At 41.9% G+C, this 16,956-nt stretch overlaps 6 protein-coding genes across 6 annotated transcripts; 2 read left to right on the top strand and 4 right to left on the bottom strand.

Annotated features, from left to right (window-relative positions):
* Window positions 1-43: 43 nt before the first annotated feature.
* PDR5 (ATP-binding cassette multidrug transporter PDR5) lies at window positions 44-4,501 on the bottom strand (the record flags this gene model as incomplete). Its single annotated transcript, XM_018879992.1, has 1 exon — window positions 44-4,501. The coding sequence occupies one exon, from the start codon at window positions 4,499-4,501 to the stop codon at window positions 44-46; it is 4,458 nt and encodes a 1,485-aa protein (XP_018737854.1).
* A 965-nt stretch (window positions 4,502-5,466) lies between these two features.
* Window positions 5,467-7,017, bottom strand: NUG1 (RNA-binding GTPase NUG1; the record flags this gene model as incomplete). The annotated part of the gene is made up of 1 exon (XM_018879991.1): window positions 5,467-7,017. One exon carries the CDS (start codon window positions 7,015-7,017, stop codon window positions 5,467-5,469), a length of 1,551 nt encoding a protein of 516 aa, XP_018737853.1.
* Window positions 7,018-7,291: 274 nt separating this feature from the next.
* SUA7 (Sua7p) lies at window positions 7,292-8,338 on the top strand (the record flags this gene model as incomplete). Its single annotated transcript, XM_018879990.1, has 1 exon — window positions 7,292-8,338. One exon carries the CDS (start codon window positions 7,292-7,294, stop codon window positions 8,336-8,338), a length of 1,047 nt encoding a protein of 348 aa, XP_018737852.1.
* Window positions 8,339-8,528: 190 nt separating this feature from the next.
* On the bottom strand, window positions 8,529-12,638 carry SEC3 (Sec3p; the record flags this gene model as incomplete). The annotated part of the gene is made up of 1 exon (XM_018879989.1): window positions 8,529-12,638. The coding sequence occupies one exon, from the start codon at window positions 12,636-12,638 to the stop codon at window positions 8,529-8,531; it is 4,110 nt and encodes a 1,369-aa protein (XP_018737851.1).
* A 1,275-nt stretch (window positions 12,639-13,913) lies between these two features.
* PHO85 (cyclin-dependent serine/threonine-protein kinase PHO85) lies at window positions 13,914-14,657 on the bottom strand (the record flags this gene model as incomplete). The annotated part of the gene is made up of 1 exon (XM_018879988.1): window positions 13,914-14,657. One exon carries the CDS (start codon window positions 14,655-14,657, stop codon window positions 13,914-13,916), a length of 744 nt encoding a protein of 247 aa, XP_018737850.1.
* Window positions 14,658-15,244: 587 nt separating this feature from the next.
* Window positions 15,245-16,948, top strand: TRM44 (Trm44p; the record flags this gene model as incomplete). The annotated part of the gene is made up of 1 exon (XM_018879984.1): window positions 15,245-16,948. One exon carries the CDS (start codon window positions 15,245-15,247, stop codon window positions 16,946-16,948), a length of 1,704 nt encoding a protein of 567 aa, XP_018737849.1.
* Between the last annotated feature and the right edge of the window lie 8 nt (window positions 16,949-16,956).

Genomic DNA, 16,956 nt, shown 5'->3' with positions numbered 1-16,956 from the left:
AATAAGATATGCATAAAAACTAATAATATCAAACTGCATCAAATCATTCTTCTTCTACCTCATGTCTACCAATAATTTTTAAGAACACCTCTTCCAAGGTTGTTGGAGTTAAGGTATAGGATTCTATATCTAGCTCCACCTTTCGCTCTTCCAGAACTCTAAATATAGGCAATATATCGGGAGAATCCTGAAAAGGGATACAAATTCTAATTTGACCCTGGTGTAACTTATCTTCTGCCATTGAACCCGGAAACGTTTCACAAACCCATGAAAATATTTTCTCCATATCCTCTAATGAGGTGTCAGGCGCGCTATTGCAAATAACATGAAGATGATGTGCTTGGCCATACTGATTGTAAAGATCTTGAACTGTACCAATGGCAAGCATTCTTTTAGCCAGGAAACCTGCACGCGATGCAAGGGCATCGGCTTCTTCCATGGAGTGAGTTGTCAGAACAATTGAGCGACCATGTGACACTAACGACAACGTATTCCACATAATACGTTTGGCAAACGCATCCATACCACTGGATGGCTCATCCAACAACAATACTGCTGGGTTGCCAATCAGAGCTACTGCCAGCGACAATTTTCGCTTGTTACCTCCACTGAGTTTATAGGCCATACGATCTCGGAAACGAACAATCCCTACAGCTTCAATAATCTTTTCAACGTGGTTATCAATCTCATGCAAGCCACGCAACTTTCCATAGAACCGAAGAATCTCTACCACTTTCATTTTATCCATGGCATCAAATTGTGGACATACTCCCAGTCTAGATCTTGCTTCCGATCTATCATGCGATACTGACACGCCATTCACATAAATATCACCTGAAGTTGCAGAAATCTCACCTCTAATCATGTTGAAAGTGGTAGTCTTACCTGCACCATTCGGGCCCAGAAGCACAAAACATTCTCCATTCCTAACTCCAAAAGTGACGTCGTTTAGTACATGATTCGTGGACTTCTTTCCACCAAAAACCCTATGAACATGGGACAGTCTGAGACCGTCTTCGTAAGTCTCTGGGTATTGGTCAACAAAATCTGTCTCTTTGGACACATCAGCAGTGGTCCCCTCGTACGTTTCTCCAAACTTGGAAAGAGCAGCACTGTTCTTAGATTTCAAGTTTATTCTGAATTTTCCTGATTCCCACCACAGCAATGCAAAAAAGAGAACAAAAATTTGTAAAATCATATATAATATGGGGCCACCATAAGCAACAATATCTCCAAGGTATGAAATTCGTCCAGACCCATTCTGATGGCATATAACTCCGAACAAGTTAAGGCAAACAAATAGTGCTCGAATCAAGTTTGCCACAGGCATGAAAATAGCCATTACAAAATGAACTACAAGAAGATTCGAATCGATTGTAGCTGGACTCCCATATGCCAAAATGCTTAAATAGGCAATGAGATACACGAGGAAATACACAGCCTGAACAGCAGCTGTTATCGCAAACGCTGCTAGTTGGGATTGAACAAACAAAGAAAAGAAGAAGCTCAAAAGAATTGAAGAAAGGCCATACAATAGGAAACACAAAAATAAATAGCCAATACCTATAAGAGTGGAGTTTGAGCTGCCAATAATTGCGGTTAAAATAGCAGAAGACACGATGAAAAATAAAAAGCTGAAAGAGGTATAAGCAAACCACAAAGGAAATATTCTTAGACCATTAGAGTAGTGCATGGCTCTTACTTTACTCAATCGTTCAAAAGTAGGGTAAAGACCTATAAATGCTGGAGCAACAGACATTGCAAGACTGAAATAAACAACAAATTGTAGTGAGTTTCCAGTGCTACTTGACCAGAGATTTTGGAAAGGTGAGAAATTCGTAACAATGTTAACGGTACCATTGAGCATAACATTGTTCAACATATTGAGCATCGTACTACCTGTATATGTTCCAAAGTCCGGAAGGTCTACAACATAAGCGACCGTTGGAGGAATACCTGAATCTCCCAAATAAAAACCACCAGGCATTAAACTTGCATAGTTATTGCTTATCACTTCTGTGAATGACGATATATTATCAACCTTTCTGGTATCATGGTTTAACAAACCAAGGATTTGACTCGAGGTGATGTTCTGGGGAGGTAATGTACTCAAGATATTGCTTGCTAAAACAGATAGTCCAGACATTCTTTCTAAAAGTGATGTTTCAGGACCAGCAACCATCTGATAGTTGGATATGTTCAAATCGGTGAATTCTTGGTTTTGAAACAGCGCAGACACTGAACATCCAGAACCATTAAAGCTAACAAGAAAAGATCGAGTAGCCAGTGCAACAATAATCGGTAGTATGAATGTTACAATTTCAGCCAAAGGATTTCTTCTAAAGATAACAAACCGCTTACTAAACATAGCCATAAGCTGGCGGCCCAGCCCAACTGTCCCATTACTGCGAACTTGCAAAGCCTCTGCTATTTGCTGTGCATTGAGTTCAGTTTGACCATCAGACACCCATTCGGCCCCACTCTTTCCAAGTTTAAAGCCTTCATGGTCACCTTGAGCTACCTTTAAGAATACATTTTCAAGGCTTGGACCCTCGACACGATATTTCTTACCAGTGTGTTGTAAAGATTTGATTGTTTCTAAAACCTCTTCAGTGGAATTGACCTCATGACATGTTTCTTCTTCTTCTTCGTGAACGCGTGCCAGGGCCTTTTCAGAAGTACCCCCAAAATGTACAGCCGATGAGGATACGTTTCCCGAACTGACAAAAATCCTATATCCACCTCCCAAACGATCCTTCAATCGCAATGTTGGACCCTCGGCTTTCAAAACACCTTTTGACATGATAAAGACGTTATCTGCCAATAGATCAGCCTCATCTAGAAAATGAGTCGTAAGAATTAAGGTGAGCTTCCCTCTACTCTCAAGTAAGATATCCCAAATCTTCCGCCTACTAAGAGGATCTAGTCCTGAGGAAGCTTCATCAATACAGCAGACATTGCTTCCACCTACAAACATGATTGCAAGCTGTAACTTTCGTTTCTGGCCACCACTCAAATTGCCGGCTCTTGTGTTGGCCTTTGGCACTAGATCACATCTTTCAATAAGACTATCGACAAGTACTGTCTTCGATTTTTTACTGTTGAAACCTTTTGTTCCTCCCTTTATTTCAGCCCATATCTCTATGTGCTCACGCACAGTCAGATTATCCCACAAAACATTTTTTTGGGGACATATGCCTACCTTGCTACCTGGTCTCAACGTGATCGATCCACTGCTTGCAGGTTGAATACCTGCTATCATCTCTAATGTTGTTGTCTTGCCCGAACCATTAGCACCCAGCAAACACACAATTTGACCGGTACCAATCTCGGCATTAAGATCGCTCACAGCTACAACTTTAGACTTTCGAAATTTGGGCCACAACTGGCGAGTTTTATAAACTTTAGTCAAGTTTGTGATCTGAATAGCACTGCTGGTATCAAGTCCATTTGCCATGCTTACAGGCTTCTTAAAACTATAAAGCCAAATATCCGTCAAAATTGCCAGACCAAAGAAAAGAAATACTTGCACAATTGCAAAAACAAAAATCACAATCACACGGATATTAGATTCTGGAGCCTTCTCGATCAAATTGGTTGCTCGGAGCTCTCTCTGCCACCTGGAAATGGTAGAAATAAAATAGCTATAATTGCACGGAGGAAAGAGAATAGAAAGAGCATAAACCGCCCCACTCTGATAAGGCCCCTCAGTAGCATTTATTCTGGTCTGGAGAGTTGTGACAATAGCAAGAAAGACCGAGAAACCAGATGCAAAAATTCCTGCCAATTGAGTGCTTTTGAACAAATTCCCGAGAAATATCGACCATGATACCATGGATAGACCACTTATTATGTGATAAAATATTATAATTGCGGCGTTTGTCTTCATATAAAGCTCTCCAGAAAAGGCAATTGCAATTATAATCCAACCAAGCAAATAAACGATAGTGAAAGCGGCATGGTAGCTTAGAAATCTGACCGCTCTGGGTAAACCCATACTGGTGAGTAAGCTTGTTATCCCCAATTCCCTCTCCTGAGCGACGACTCCAGCTAAATGGTAAATAACACCAATCATTGACAAAAATAAAGCCGGAGCCAACCAGTTGATGATTGCTTTCATATATATCTTGTTCATTTTGTCCTTATACTCTTGCTCGGTGATCGACGTGTATGGTAAAGATTGAGGTGTCACAGTGAAGTTAGCAATAGCCTTGTCAATAGCAAATTGCAATGGTAGAACAAATACATCCCCAGAAGACTGGCTACCACCAACATTGACATAGTTCAGTCCAGAATTCCCTCGAAGAGTATAGTTATAGGTTTGTGTTTTAAGATCAATTCGATTCCATTCAACGGCCCCATAGCACCTACTAGTTCCGCGAAGGTTCTCTCTACAAACATTCAAAATATCTGTTGGGTTATCCAAAAACTTGATATTCTCTTCTGGTATTCCTTTTAAAACAATATTCATAATTCGGTGGACCTCATCTATTTCTGGCATACCTGCTTCACTAGGGAAATAGGATATAATCTGATTTCCGACGACTGACGATAGACTATGAATCTCAGCAGGTTTGCCTACTCCATATACTCCATATGTGATGAAAAAGTGTTTCGCTTCACCCTACACACTTATTAGTAACCAGAGAGAAATTAATGTTAACTTAAATAAAAATACATGCTAGATAGCAGCATGTTTAAAACCTATCACCAGATACTTACCATGAACACGATAAATGCAACTGGGAGCAATAGGGCTCGAAAAAAAGTCCAGAACCAGCTTCTTCGTAATAGGATCAGTTCCTTTCTGACCAGGGCCATAGTCCGAGGCCAGATTGCGATACGGACACTCTCAGCATCGTCGCTGTTTATCTCATCAGACATTCTGACCTATAAACTAACTTTAAATAGGAGAACAAAAGCCAGTGAAGTTAATATGTTGGGAACTGTCATCCAGGAAACGATTTAGGAGTCCAAAGATATGCTAGCTAGATGATTAGATATATCTACAGATAGTTCCAAATATCTGATAACGTCCACACAATTACCTTCTCTCCTGCTCGTCATAGATATATACTCTATGTAAACAGCAAGAACAGTGGTCTCAATACCGAAGTGTAGCAGTTCTGTTTACTACTTTCAAGCGATCTACAGAAGCACTGCCCCAGATTTTTTAGAGCCGTAGAACATGCATGCATGCATGCATGGTCGAAGAATCCGAGGGTCGGATTTTCTTGTACGGGCCAACCGCAACCTGTTGATTGAAGTTAGATAGAAATCATATAGGAATAATAATCGAGTAGATATGTCATATTGAAGTATACTTAAGAAAAACGGTCCAATACTTTGGAGCTTGAATGGAAGCTAAGAAAATATTAGATGGCCTAAACATAGGGAGCAATATAGCACAGCGCGCTCAAACCGTCAAAAATGCAATTAATGTAATATAAAATATATGTAGAGCGATTACTCGTCAAACTGGCCATCCCACAGACCGTCCAAACTGAATTCCTTGGCCCATTCCGTGACAATAACAGTCTGGTTTTGTTCAATGGCAGCACCGGATGATGCATCAACAGAGCCTGTGGGAGCTTCACTAGAAGAGGATTTGAGGACAGGAGGTAGAGCCCATCCAGCAATACGGCCATCTCTCCAGTCAGTAATGACGGCGGTAGCCGAGCTGTCTAGATCTGGAACACCACCTCTGCCAAGTCGACCCTTCTTACGAGCGATTTCAACAAGAAAACTGGTAACAAATTTATCATGAGGGCTGGTCACAATTGGTGGCAAGTCGTAGTACTTCTTGAGTCTGGTCATAAGGTCATCATTTTTTGAAAGTCGTTTCAGGAGAAGTGACACAGCTGGCCTAGGATCATCAATTTGCTTTGGAGGCACTGCGTTTAATAGAATGAGGCGGGCCTTCTCCTCAACAGGATTGGCTTTCTTAGAAGACTCACTAGATGGGAATACAATTCCAGGCGAATCAAGAATACTCAGCTTGTTATCCACCTTAACTTTTCTCACCACAGTAGTAACACCTGCTTGAGCACCGACAGGGCAAGCTCTATTGGTCGAGCCATGACGAGCAGTTAATGAGTTGATCACAGATGATTTTCCTACGTTGGGGTACCCAATAACACCAACAGAAATCGATCTTTTTAGCTGCGACTCACTGGCATACTTCTTCAGAGCCTGTAATAGAATAGTTGAGGTTGCAACTTGTGTCAAACCCTTGTGTTCAAAAGTAGTAGCATTAGGGGCCGCTGAGGAAGCTGCCAAGGGGATGGTGGGAAATGCCAGTTCGAGGTACTTGATCCACTTTTTAAGAACATCAGAAGGCACAAGATCTATTTTGTTAAGAACGAAAATAAGTCTTTTGCTGGGATTAGCCAGGACCGTTCTCTCTACCTGTCTTGACCTTGTTCCTTCTGGATTCCGAGCATCTAATACGTATAAAACAACGTCGGCATCATCAACAACCTGTTTGTATAATTTATCAAAAGCTTTTCTTGAGCCTTCAAAGACGTTCTCACCTTCGGTGATTTCTATTTCCTGACCTTCATCCTCGCTCTCTCCATCACTGTCATCGACCTCCATGTCCTCATCATCATCATCTTCTTCTTCGTCTTCTTCACCATCGTACTCTTTAGCAGCCTGTTGAGCAGACGCTAATAAAGCGGAAAGACGATTGCTATTCGACTCTTCCACCGCCATACTGTCATCATCGTCGAGGCCGGTGAAAGTCTCACCAGCAGCTTTCGCAGCAGCCCGTTGGGCCTCTCTTCTTCTTTCTTTTTCTTCAGCTTCTTTAAGTCTATTCTCCTCAATTTGTTCCAAAATTCTGTTCTTATAAGGAAATGAGTTGGGGATACCTGGATCCTTCTTTACCTTCGACTTCCAAGTAACATCTTTCTTCGATTGTTTGCGCTCCTTTCTATTATGCGCAGCGACCTTCTTCTTAATTCCTTGCTGCAGACGAGTGCTCTTTCGTTTACTAATAGGTTTCTTGGCTTTCATTTTCTATCGCTTTTTTTTGAACTGTTCGTATTTGTTTGAATACTGACCGAAAACAAAAAATTGCCTGTAGACGAAAAAATCCTATACCCAAAAAAAAAAAATTAATATGCATATGCGATCTTATATCCCATCAGAGCATAGATCTACAGTAAACGCTCATTACTATCAATATGACCCATGGAGCCGCGGATTCCGCGGCTCAACAATACCCTTACCCATATTATTCAGCAGTTTGTGAGCAGCATCATTATATAACGGACAGAGACCAGGTTGAATGTCTTCCATCCATCCTCCTCACATCATGCCAACAAAAGATGATGAGCAGTATCACGTCAACCTTAATGTTCGGCTTATGTGTCCTGAGTGTAGGATCATGCCTCCTGATATTGTAGAACGATTCAGTGAGGGCGATATGGTTTGTGGTAATTGCGGACTGGTGTTAGGTGACAGAATCGTAGATACCCGGTCAGAATGGCGTACCTTCTCAAATGATGACCAAGGAAACGATGATCCTTCGCGTGTTGGTGATGCTGGTAATCCACTACTTGACAATAATCAACTCGATACACTTATCTCTTTAGGCGCTCCGGGCTCTACCCTTGGCCGTGACCTGAGTAGGACTCAGAACAGAAATGTGGACAAAAAGGATTCAGTTCTTCAAGTGGCTTTTAGTAGAATTTCTCAGATGTGTGAGGCTTTCTTGCTACCAAAAATAGTTCAGGATGCTGCTAAAGAAGCGTATAAGATTGTTTATGAGGATCGTAAACTGAAGGGAAAGAGTCAAGAGTCTATTATGGCGGCTGCTATTTTCATTGCCTGTCGTCACTCGGGTGTTGCGCGTACTTTCAAGGAAATATGGGCTCTCACGAGTGTGCCAAAGCGAGAGATCGGTCGTACTTTTAAAATCATGGAAAAACTACTTCAGTCAGCTGGTATTAAATTGTCACATAGTACCAACGAAGAATACCAGACTACGCAGACTCATGCTGAAGACCTGGTTCGTCGTTTCTGCTCGCATTTGGGTTTATCATCGCAAGTGACAAAAGCGGCTGAGCATATAGCTAGGAGGGCCAAAGATGAAGGTACTTTGGCTGGTCGGTCACCTATCTCAATTGCTGCTGCTGCTATCTATATGGCGGCCTCGCTCTTCAAGCAGTCCGTCACCGGAGGGGAAATTGCTGATAAGACAGGTGTCAGTGATGGTACTATTAAGACAAGTTATAAGTTCTTATTAGAGGCTAAGGACAAACTGATTGATGCTGATTGGATGAAGGAGAATCATGTCAAGGTTGAGGATTTGCCTGATTTGAAAGCTAAGTGAATCTAAGTAATTTTTTTTTTTTATTTTTTTAAAATTTTTATTTTTGGGGTCCTGTAAGAATACATTCGTGTTTATAATGAATAACTCGTCCTGTGATCTGGGCAAGGCCCAAGACGCAAAGGATTATAAAATAGCACACGCCAAAGCCATCTGCTGATGTAGTTAAATAGATATTAAATAGAGTAAAATTCTAGATTTTGGAAAAGCTCGTAACAATGTCATTCTTTGAGAACTCAATTTGGCTAGCTTCACCGGGGGAATCGAGGTAATATTTTGATTCAATTTTCACAAGGTCACCATAGAGCACCGAATAGGAAGCTTGAGTCGCCGACCACACTTTATCCAAAAGTTTACGATTTCCAGGGTTATTACTGAAAGTAGGATCTTCATCATCTCCAGCAAAATGCTTTTCAACTCTCTTACGAAGTGTTTCGATTCCTTTACGGACTTCTTTGCTGTCGTAGCTGCTGATAAGCTTACGAAATGACGACTTGGAGTACCCATGGCGATGAGTTGGATTTTCGTTCGGATTTTTATCCACAATGGCATTGAAACCATCAATGAAGTCGAGGAGTTTTCCAACTGGACGATGCAGCACCGTTTGAATATATAGATCGAGTTCTTTGCGATAAGTCGTTCTTGCAGTGTAGGCAACTGACTCGAGACTGGCATTATCCATTGAGCTAAGGGACTCCATCAGTATGTTCATATTTTCGATCATCATAACATGATAGTTCAGGAGTTCCTTATCCTCAAAGTCATTAGCAGTTGTAAGATTGGACGAACTATTATTTGCGCTAGTAATGTTTGGTGAAGTGCCATTAGTTTGACTCGTACCAGTGTCTTTGGCAAGTCGTTCCAAATTGTGAAATATTGCCTTCGAAACCTTATCATAGCTTGAGTCAATAACCTTCCGAACAGGCAGATTTTGAACAGAATCTGTGCTGGATACATTCTTCAAGTCTTCTTCAATGGAGTTGGCAAACAAGGGGAACTTGCGCACAAATGGAACAACGCCCTTCCGTTTTTTACTCGACACAATGGTACTGTTTATTATTCCAATTTGTTGGTTAATAAATGCCTGCCATTTACTAGTAATGCGGTCTTTTAATTTTACTAGTACTTGACTAAGGAAGTCTTGGTTAGTTGAATCCAATTTCATAACATAATAGTCGATTACGGCTAACAAAAATGGTGATCCAAGACTAAAATGCGCCAAGTAGTCATCAAGAAATTTAGCGGTCTGGTCAAAAAGACAATCAAAAATAGTACCGACATTGGAAGCTAGCTCTTGGGCCTTCGAATAATCAGGGTCAATATCTCTAGTACGTAGCTTTTCATAATAATGAGGTGGTTTACTACGGTTGGCAACAGGATTGGAGATTGCAAACGATGGGAAGTTCAAGCTATCGAAAGAAGACTCATGGAAGAGCAACGTGAAAGCTTCTTGTTCTCCAATTACCAGAGAAGTTAAACTGTCAAATATTTTTCGCAGAGCTTTCTGAACTAGCTTTCGGTCTGCCAAGTCGACAATACCTTTGCTGTCCTCCAAACTAACCTGACTAGCGGCTCCTTTAGCTCCACTGGCATCTGTAGAAAGGGATGTAGAACTGGCACTGGACTTAAACCTCGCTATGGTACCAGATCTCTTCAGCGATTTGGACACTAGACCCTCGGAAACCGCATTGTTCTCCTTATTACCAGTATACGAGAATTGCTCGTACTTACTAATCAAAGCTGAGAGTTGGCGTTTCCATTTGGCCAGGAAGCTCGATATACTAACTTCATAATATTCGCGTAATACTCTGTCATAACCCTTCACAATTGACGAATAATTTACATGGTCCAAGTCCTTGACAAACAGTATAACCCCGCTCAAAGGGTACAGTTGAGCCAATGTCAAAGGATCTATTCGTACTAGTCTAGGGTCATCAATAGATTGTTGAACGTTCGAAATCTCCCGTTCGCTAGCTTGAACAGCCAACTTGAATTTTCTATCGAGGTAAGTCCTCGTTCTTAAAATAAATTCGCTAGCAGCTTTGTCATAAACATGTTTCTTCTCTCTAAGGGCTCTGAGATTTCCAAGGTAGCCTGATTGTGTTCCATTTTCTGCTCTCACAGTCTGGACGGCTCGATACAAATCAACAGCGGTAGCCTCTAACAATGCTAACTCTCTCGGTGAATCATATCCACATTCTCTCAAAACTTGAAGTCGCTCCTCTGGAAGAGAAACGGTTTGCAATAACCCATTAAGGTCGTTCCACAGTGTTTTCTGGTTGGTAGTTTGAACCTGGAGACCCTGGCCTTGTCCTTCGATATGAGCGATATCATCACCAAAACTACCTAGTTGAACAGAAAAAACGCCAAGAGTTGTACCAATTTTATCGCACTCGTTGACAGCCAAATCCAAAGAGCGTTCCAACTCATCCAATCTCTCATCAAGATCAACTACATTGTGCAAATTAGAGGCTTCTATATGAGCCAGCTCTCTAGTAATATTCCTCTCCAGTGTCTCCACGTCTTCTCTTCCATTCCAATTGAAATCTTCCAAAGTCTCTTCCACAGCAGATGCGTTAGAGATCATAGAGAGCCGTCTTGTTTTTGATGCTCGCGAGAGGTTAGAAGCACTTGACGGTTGACGAGCCTTGTGTCCTCTCGTAAAGGTATGTGTATGACCCTGTTCTGTCAGGTCTTTGTTAACCACGTCATTCTGTTCTCGCAATGACAAATCTTCATCAGTTGGAACGGTACCATCATCTTCGGGTTGAATATTTGGCGAAGGAGACCTTGCGAAAATTTTAATCCCCTGAACAGATGACCGATTACGAGCATGACCCTTTGATACACCTAACTCAGGAGTGGATGTCGATGGTCCCGGTATCTTAGACTCATCATCACTTCCCATCTCAACCGCTTGCGTGGGAGCCGATTTGGTAACGGCCAATGGAGTCTGTTCTTGGTCCACAGTAGTTACAATAGCCACTGGAGAAGGGGTTTGCCTGTTGATTACAGCACCAGCGAGAGTATCCCCCACGCGAACATCACTTTCGGTAGTGTGCATAGATTCTTCTTTAGACTTGTTATGCATATCAGCAGCCTTTGAAGTTTGAGTGGTGATTTTGGCATTACCTGTTGAATAATCCACCGATCTTGGACTTGGTTGTGCCAAGTCAGTACGGGCAGCTGGAACCTGCGATGAAGTCTCCGAATCTAATGGTCTCACAAGAGACTCTGGGACAGGGTGGGTAAGATCTGGTGATGAAACAGACTGCTGCGACGGCTTTAATTGTTGTCTTGCGGTAGGGAGTGGCGGTTGCGACTGTTGCGACGGTTGCGACGCAGCACTAACAGAACCCTGCCTTACTGCCGAAGATGGTCGATTTTGTGGCAAAGACGTTTGCGAGCTGCTAGGGGACGAAGAACCACCAGAATGGACACTTTGGGCACCATTCGCAGACGTACTTGCACCAGCCATCTGATTCTGTAAACGAGCCTGGACTGCCTTTACATTAGATGATGGACCACTACTAGAAACCTTTCTAATTTGCGGAATTGAACCACTACTGCTTGAACTTTGCTGAGATGGTCGCCGTGGGGGGCCGCCCGGTGTCATTTTGTTGGCTACATTGCCCATAGCAGCAGCTGTTGCTGCAGCCCCTGCTGCAGCGTACGCACCAGGCGAAATTCCACTATTAAGCAAAGGCATTGACGGTTTTTTCTGTAACTGAGCAGGTGGATTGGTAGTTGGCCCTTTGTGAGCCACTGAATCACCTTTGGGAGCTAGCAAAGGGCCCTGTAATGAGGATAATGATTTCTTGCTGCTCAATGGTGGTGGTTGTTTAGAAGTCGCAGAAGACATTTGACTGGGTTGTGGCCCTTGTCTTGTATCAAGTGGTTGTGGCCCCTTCCTTATATCATGCACTGGAGCTTGCAATTGATTTCCATTCTCCGGTTGCGGACTTGGAGCACGAACAACAGCAGTTGATGATGAGGCCACATTTTGCTGCGTTGGTTGTTGCTGAACTTGTTGGGATGAACGTGCCGAGCTCTGTTTTGACGTTTCTTCTTGTGGAGCAACAGGAGGTTCTTGTTTTGTATTGGCCCCCGGCACTGCAATACTTCTTGGATCTGGTGCAGGGACAGAACCACTAACTTGACCAGGCAACCGAGAAGTGTCAGATTTCATAGGTGATGCATCTGCTGTGGTACTTGGAGTCCTCGTCGCCACGTCAACTATGTTGTCCAGATTGACTAATTCGGGAACTCGGCCACTGGTATACTTTTTGTAGATTTTTAACATGCTCATAATAATAGTATTTTTTTCTTTTGTGGACTCGGTCGTCCAGTAATATGGCTTTCCTAGATGTACTGTAAACCCCTCCGGATTAGCCAGATCGTTCTCAATTTTAGTCAATTCGTCTAAATTCCATGTTTTGCCAATCTGATATAGACCATTGTCATTTTCACGAGCTTTATGAACACGCACCCGTCCTGATTTTCGTACGGCGATAATGATTGTTCTATGTTTCTTAGAGGACTCAGGTTGATTGGGAGGAGGACGGGTTGAGGGATAATGTGAGTCTTCGATGATTCGTACATGGGTGATATAACTATCCAATACTAGTTCAATGTTAGTTCTATTGTCGGTGACATCAATATCTCATTATTTAGATGTACCACTCTTCGTTAGAGATATATAGCCAGAGCCACACAAATAAACAAACACAATCCTATAAATGGAAAGGCAAAGAGCTTGTGGAGATAGTTTAGCAGTGACTTACGTGTTCCCTGCTCGTCTTTCTTGGAGAAACATGAGGCTATAATGTTTTTCTTTTCCAAATCATATCGGTCCCTCAAATCCATATTAGATCTCGCACTAGAAGGTGATTGATTGGAGGAATTAACCGACATAGATCTCTGATTGAGAGCTGGAGATGCCCCAGGTGTCGTGCGTGGAGTGGTGGGGGAAGTCGGGTTGCCATTGTTACCTGACGAGCTGTTTCGCTGGTGCTTTGACTTAGTAAACCTGTGCATCATATTATAATATGGCAATAATTAACTCGCTCTTAAGACGACTTATTCAATTGTCGACACCAATCCACCTTTCTCCCCCAGCTGTTTGGCGGGTGTTCGGTACAATGTCAGGTTCGAAGTGATGGTAAGGCTGTCAGCCTCTGTGAACAGTGGGGCATATCTGCAAGGGGAAAGCAGAAACAAAAATAAGTATATTTCCATCCAAACCGTTAAATCTAATTTTTTTTAATTTGGGTTCTTGGGTTCCATTATATTGTACCAATTGTAAAAAAAATAGTTTTATTCATTAATATAATGTGAAGAGCCCAAGTTTTCTGCTATAATTATATATGTATATAATAAACAATAATCGCATACCTCAGACAGAAGCAACTCATTGAATCTGCACAATGTGTGCTTTTAAATCTGAAGGAGGTGGGAGTACCGCTTCAACCAAGCATCCGAGAAACTCAGGTTTTGATTGGCAAACTATACTAATAATTCCTTTATGGCGAGGGAAGTCATAAATTAAACTAAAATCAATAAACAAGCGCGAATAATACTAGTATGGAATAGGGACTTCTTGGTGATGTATATTGTACTCGGCAAACCAAGGATGCTGGAGGGCTTGACTGGCAGTGATTCTGTTTTCAGGCTTCATTTGCAGTAATAGTAGCAATAAGTCTAGAGCCAGAGGCTCAATTTGAGGGATAATGGCCCGGAGATCCTGGGGTGCATACACAGGAAAGTTACTCTTATAGTTTGGCAGAGAAGAAATACCAGGCCATGTCGTCTCATTGGGTGTTCCCATCAGCTTAAATATTTTTGTTAACTGGTCATCATTGGAGGTACCAGGGAATAATGGTCTTCCAGTAAACATTTCTGCAAGAATACAGCCCGCTGACCATATATCAATTGAGGTCGAGTAAGTGCGCGATCCCAATAATACGTCTGGCGCTCTATACCACAGAGTTACCACCTCATTTGAAAATGTGTTTACAGGAATACCGAATGCTCTAGCTAGGCCAAAATCGGCGAGCTTCAATTGTCCCTTTCTATTGATCAGCAGATTCTGGGGTTTTAAGTCACGATGTAATACTCTGTTTTCATGACAAAACATGATGCCCTTTAAAAGCTGATACATGAATGCCTTAACTTGGCGAGCCTCTAAAGCACCTTTATTACCATGGCTATCCATAAATTTTTTCAAATCCCGATCCATGTGCTCAAATACCAAATTTAGTTTATTTTCAGTGTGAATGACATCGTACAAAGTAACGATATTCTCGTGCTTCAGCTCTTTCATTAATGAGATCTCTCGAATCGCCGTGGAGGGCGTACCTTCTTCACTATCGAGATTGATCTCTTTTAATGCCACGAGCTGGCCAGTAGTTCTGTTCCTGCCCTTGTATACCGTAGCATAGGTTCCTTCACCTAATTTCTCCAGCCTAGACGTTAGCAAAAAGACCCATGATAAATGCTCTTTCAAAGCATAAATTGATATGGCCGAATTACAAGACTACAACTATAATGGAATACCTTAATCACCATCGAAGGATGGACTAGACACACTTACTGTTGAAATCTACATTTTGTTAGTTACGACCGCTGATGGGTTTAGACATAAAATATACCATCACTCCAAACTTACTGAGACGATGTGCTGCTCATTATACTTCCTCTACTTCCTCTATCTTACTGGACCTGTCTGGAAGAACTCTCTTCTAATATGAAATGGTTTACTTCACGTGGGAAACAATCGGCTGCCAGCCAGTCGATATAAACGTCCCGCGCGTACGCGGCTACTTGGAAATATGCTGGCTGCATACCTATCTTATCTTGGATCAAATTTAGCGAAAAAGTTGAATCAAGCATGTCCTGGATACTGACAAGATGACATTTGATATAAAAGATATACGCCATGAAAAGTCTTTAGTGGGTACTAGTTGGCAGCCGGTATATTCCGCAGATGCTCTGTTTGCTCGAGATGATTTTGAAAAAGCCATGTTGAATATTATAAGACATCCTAACGTGAACTCCACTGTTATAATGAGAGCCGATATATTAAACGAGGTGAATATTGTTGACGGAATACCAATTAACGTCAATGGAGCTGTTACATCCAACCCCCCTCTAATTGATCCCATAGGAATGCCACTTACTCATAATTTAGAAGATATTGAGACTAGAGATGGGAAAGTGGATAGATCATTCTTGACTTTGTCCAAAATCATCATAAGACGAATAGTTCCAAGAAACCCATTAAGAGATGCTGTAATAAACCAGTCTTGTCTTGTATTTACTGGAGCTGAGGGAGTAGAGACCATGTTAGTCGCATATATTCCTCATTTATTAACTCCCCAAGATTGTCCCTTCTATCTACCACCAGTTGAGGCGGTGGGTATTCTATATCATAAGAACTCCGTTTCTCTGCACTATATTCTATTCGGCCACGAAAGGTTAAAAGGAGGTAAACTGAATATTTCTGAAAGTGCGAATGAAGTTCTTTCGGCGGGAGGAAAACAAAAAAAGGGTGCTGAAGTCTCCAATATTAATCACGTTTCATCTTTGACAGAGCTGGACGATTCAGACAGATCCCTTCGCATAGCATTACACCTTTTACAAACTTGTCACAAGCATTCTAGTGGAGTAATGAACGGATATAAGAAACGAGTTAACCATGATTTGGTTGTCGAGAAGGTTGCATTCCAAGATCGATATATGGACTTGAAGCAGAGATATGCCAAAGAACTCGTCGCAAACTGGGCAGAGCAGACGGATCCTAAGAAGCACGTCTTTGAAGATCTTGCCATTGCTGCATTTTTAATCGAGCTATGGGCGCAAATGTATCCTAATAAGAAAGATTTCTGCTTCTATGACTTGGGCTGTGGTAATGGTCTATTGGTACATATTCTGATTTCCGAGGGATTCCAAGGAAAAGGTATAGACGCCAGGACGCGAAAGTCATGGGCAACTTATCCACCTCATGTCCAGTCACAGTTGAAAGAGCAAGTTATAATCCCAGAGCCAATTTTCCACCAGGTCCACGAAAAACCAACTGAGATGAAACAAGAACAAAATTTGAAAGAAGCAAGAAACCAGGCTTCCAAGTCGCCAAAAGATACGACACTTCAGTTCCAATCTAAAGTTGCATACACCTATGACGAAATGAAAAAAGATTCGACTATTAATTTATTGAACCTACCACCCAATGCATTTGTAATCGGTAACCATTCGGACGAGTTGACGGTATGGATCCCATTACTTGGGTTTCCGTTTGTGGTCATCCCATGTTGCTCACATTCACTTTCTGGAGCTAAATACAGGTTCGCTCCTCGAAATCCCAAAGATCCTGAATCAAAATCTTCCTATGCATCACTTGTTGACCATGTCGAAGATGTTGCAACCCAAGTGGGGTGGAAAGTAGAAAAGGAGATGTTACGAATTCCAAGTACCCGGAATGCTGCGATTATTGGCAGAACTAAAACATTTCCTCCCAGCAAAACGGTTAACCAAATCATAGTTGAAGAAGGTGGAACAGATGGATGGATAGAAAGAACGATGTCTTTGAGATCTAAATCCCCTCGAAACCATTGATTCAGAAA

The sequence above is a fragment of the Sugiyamaella lignohabitans genome, chromosome B (genome assembly GCF_001640025.1).
Source record: "Sugiyamaella lignohabitans strain CBS 10342 chromosome B, complete sequence".
NCBI lineage: Eukaryota > Fungi > Ascomycota > Dipodascomycetes > Dipodascales > Trichomonascaceae > Sugiyamaella > Sugiyamaella lignohabitans.
The sequence above is the reverse complement of the archived record's forward strand: the minus strand, read 5'-3'. Positions and strand labels throughout refer to the sequence as shown.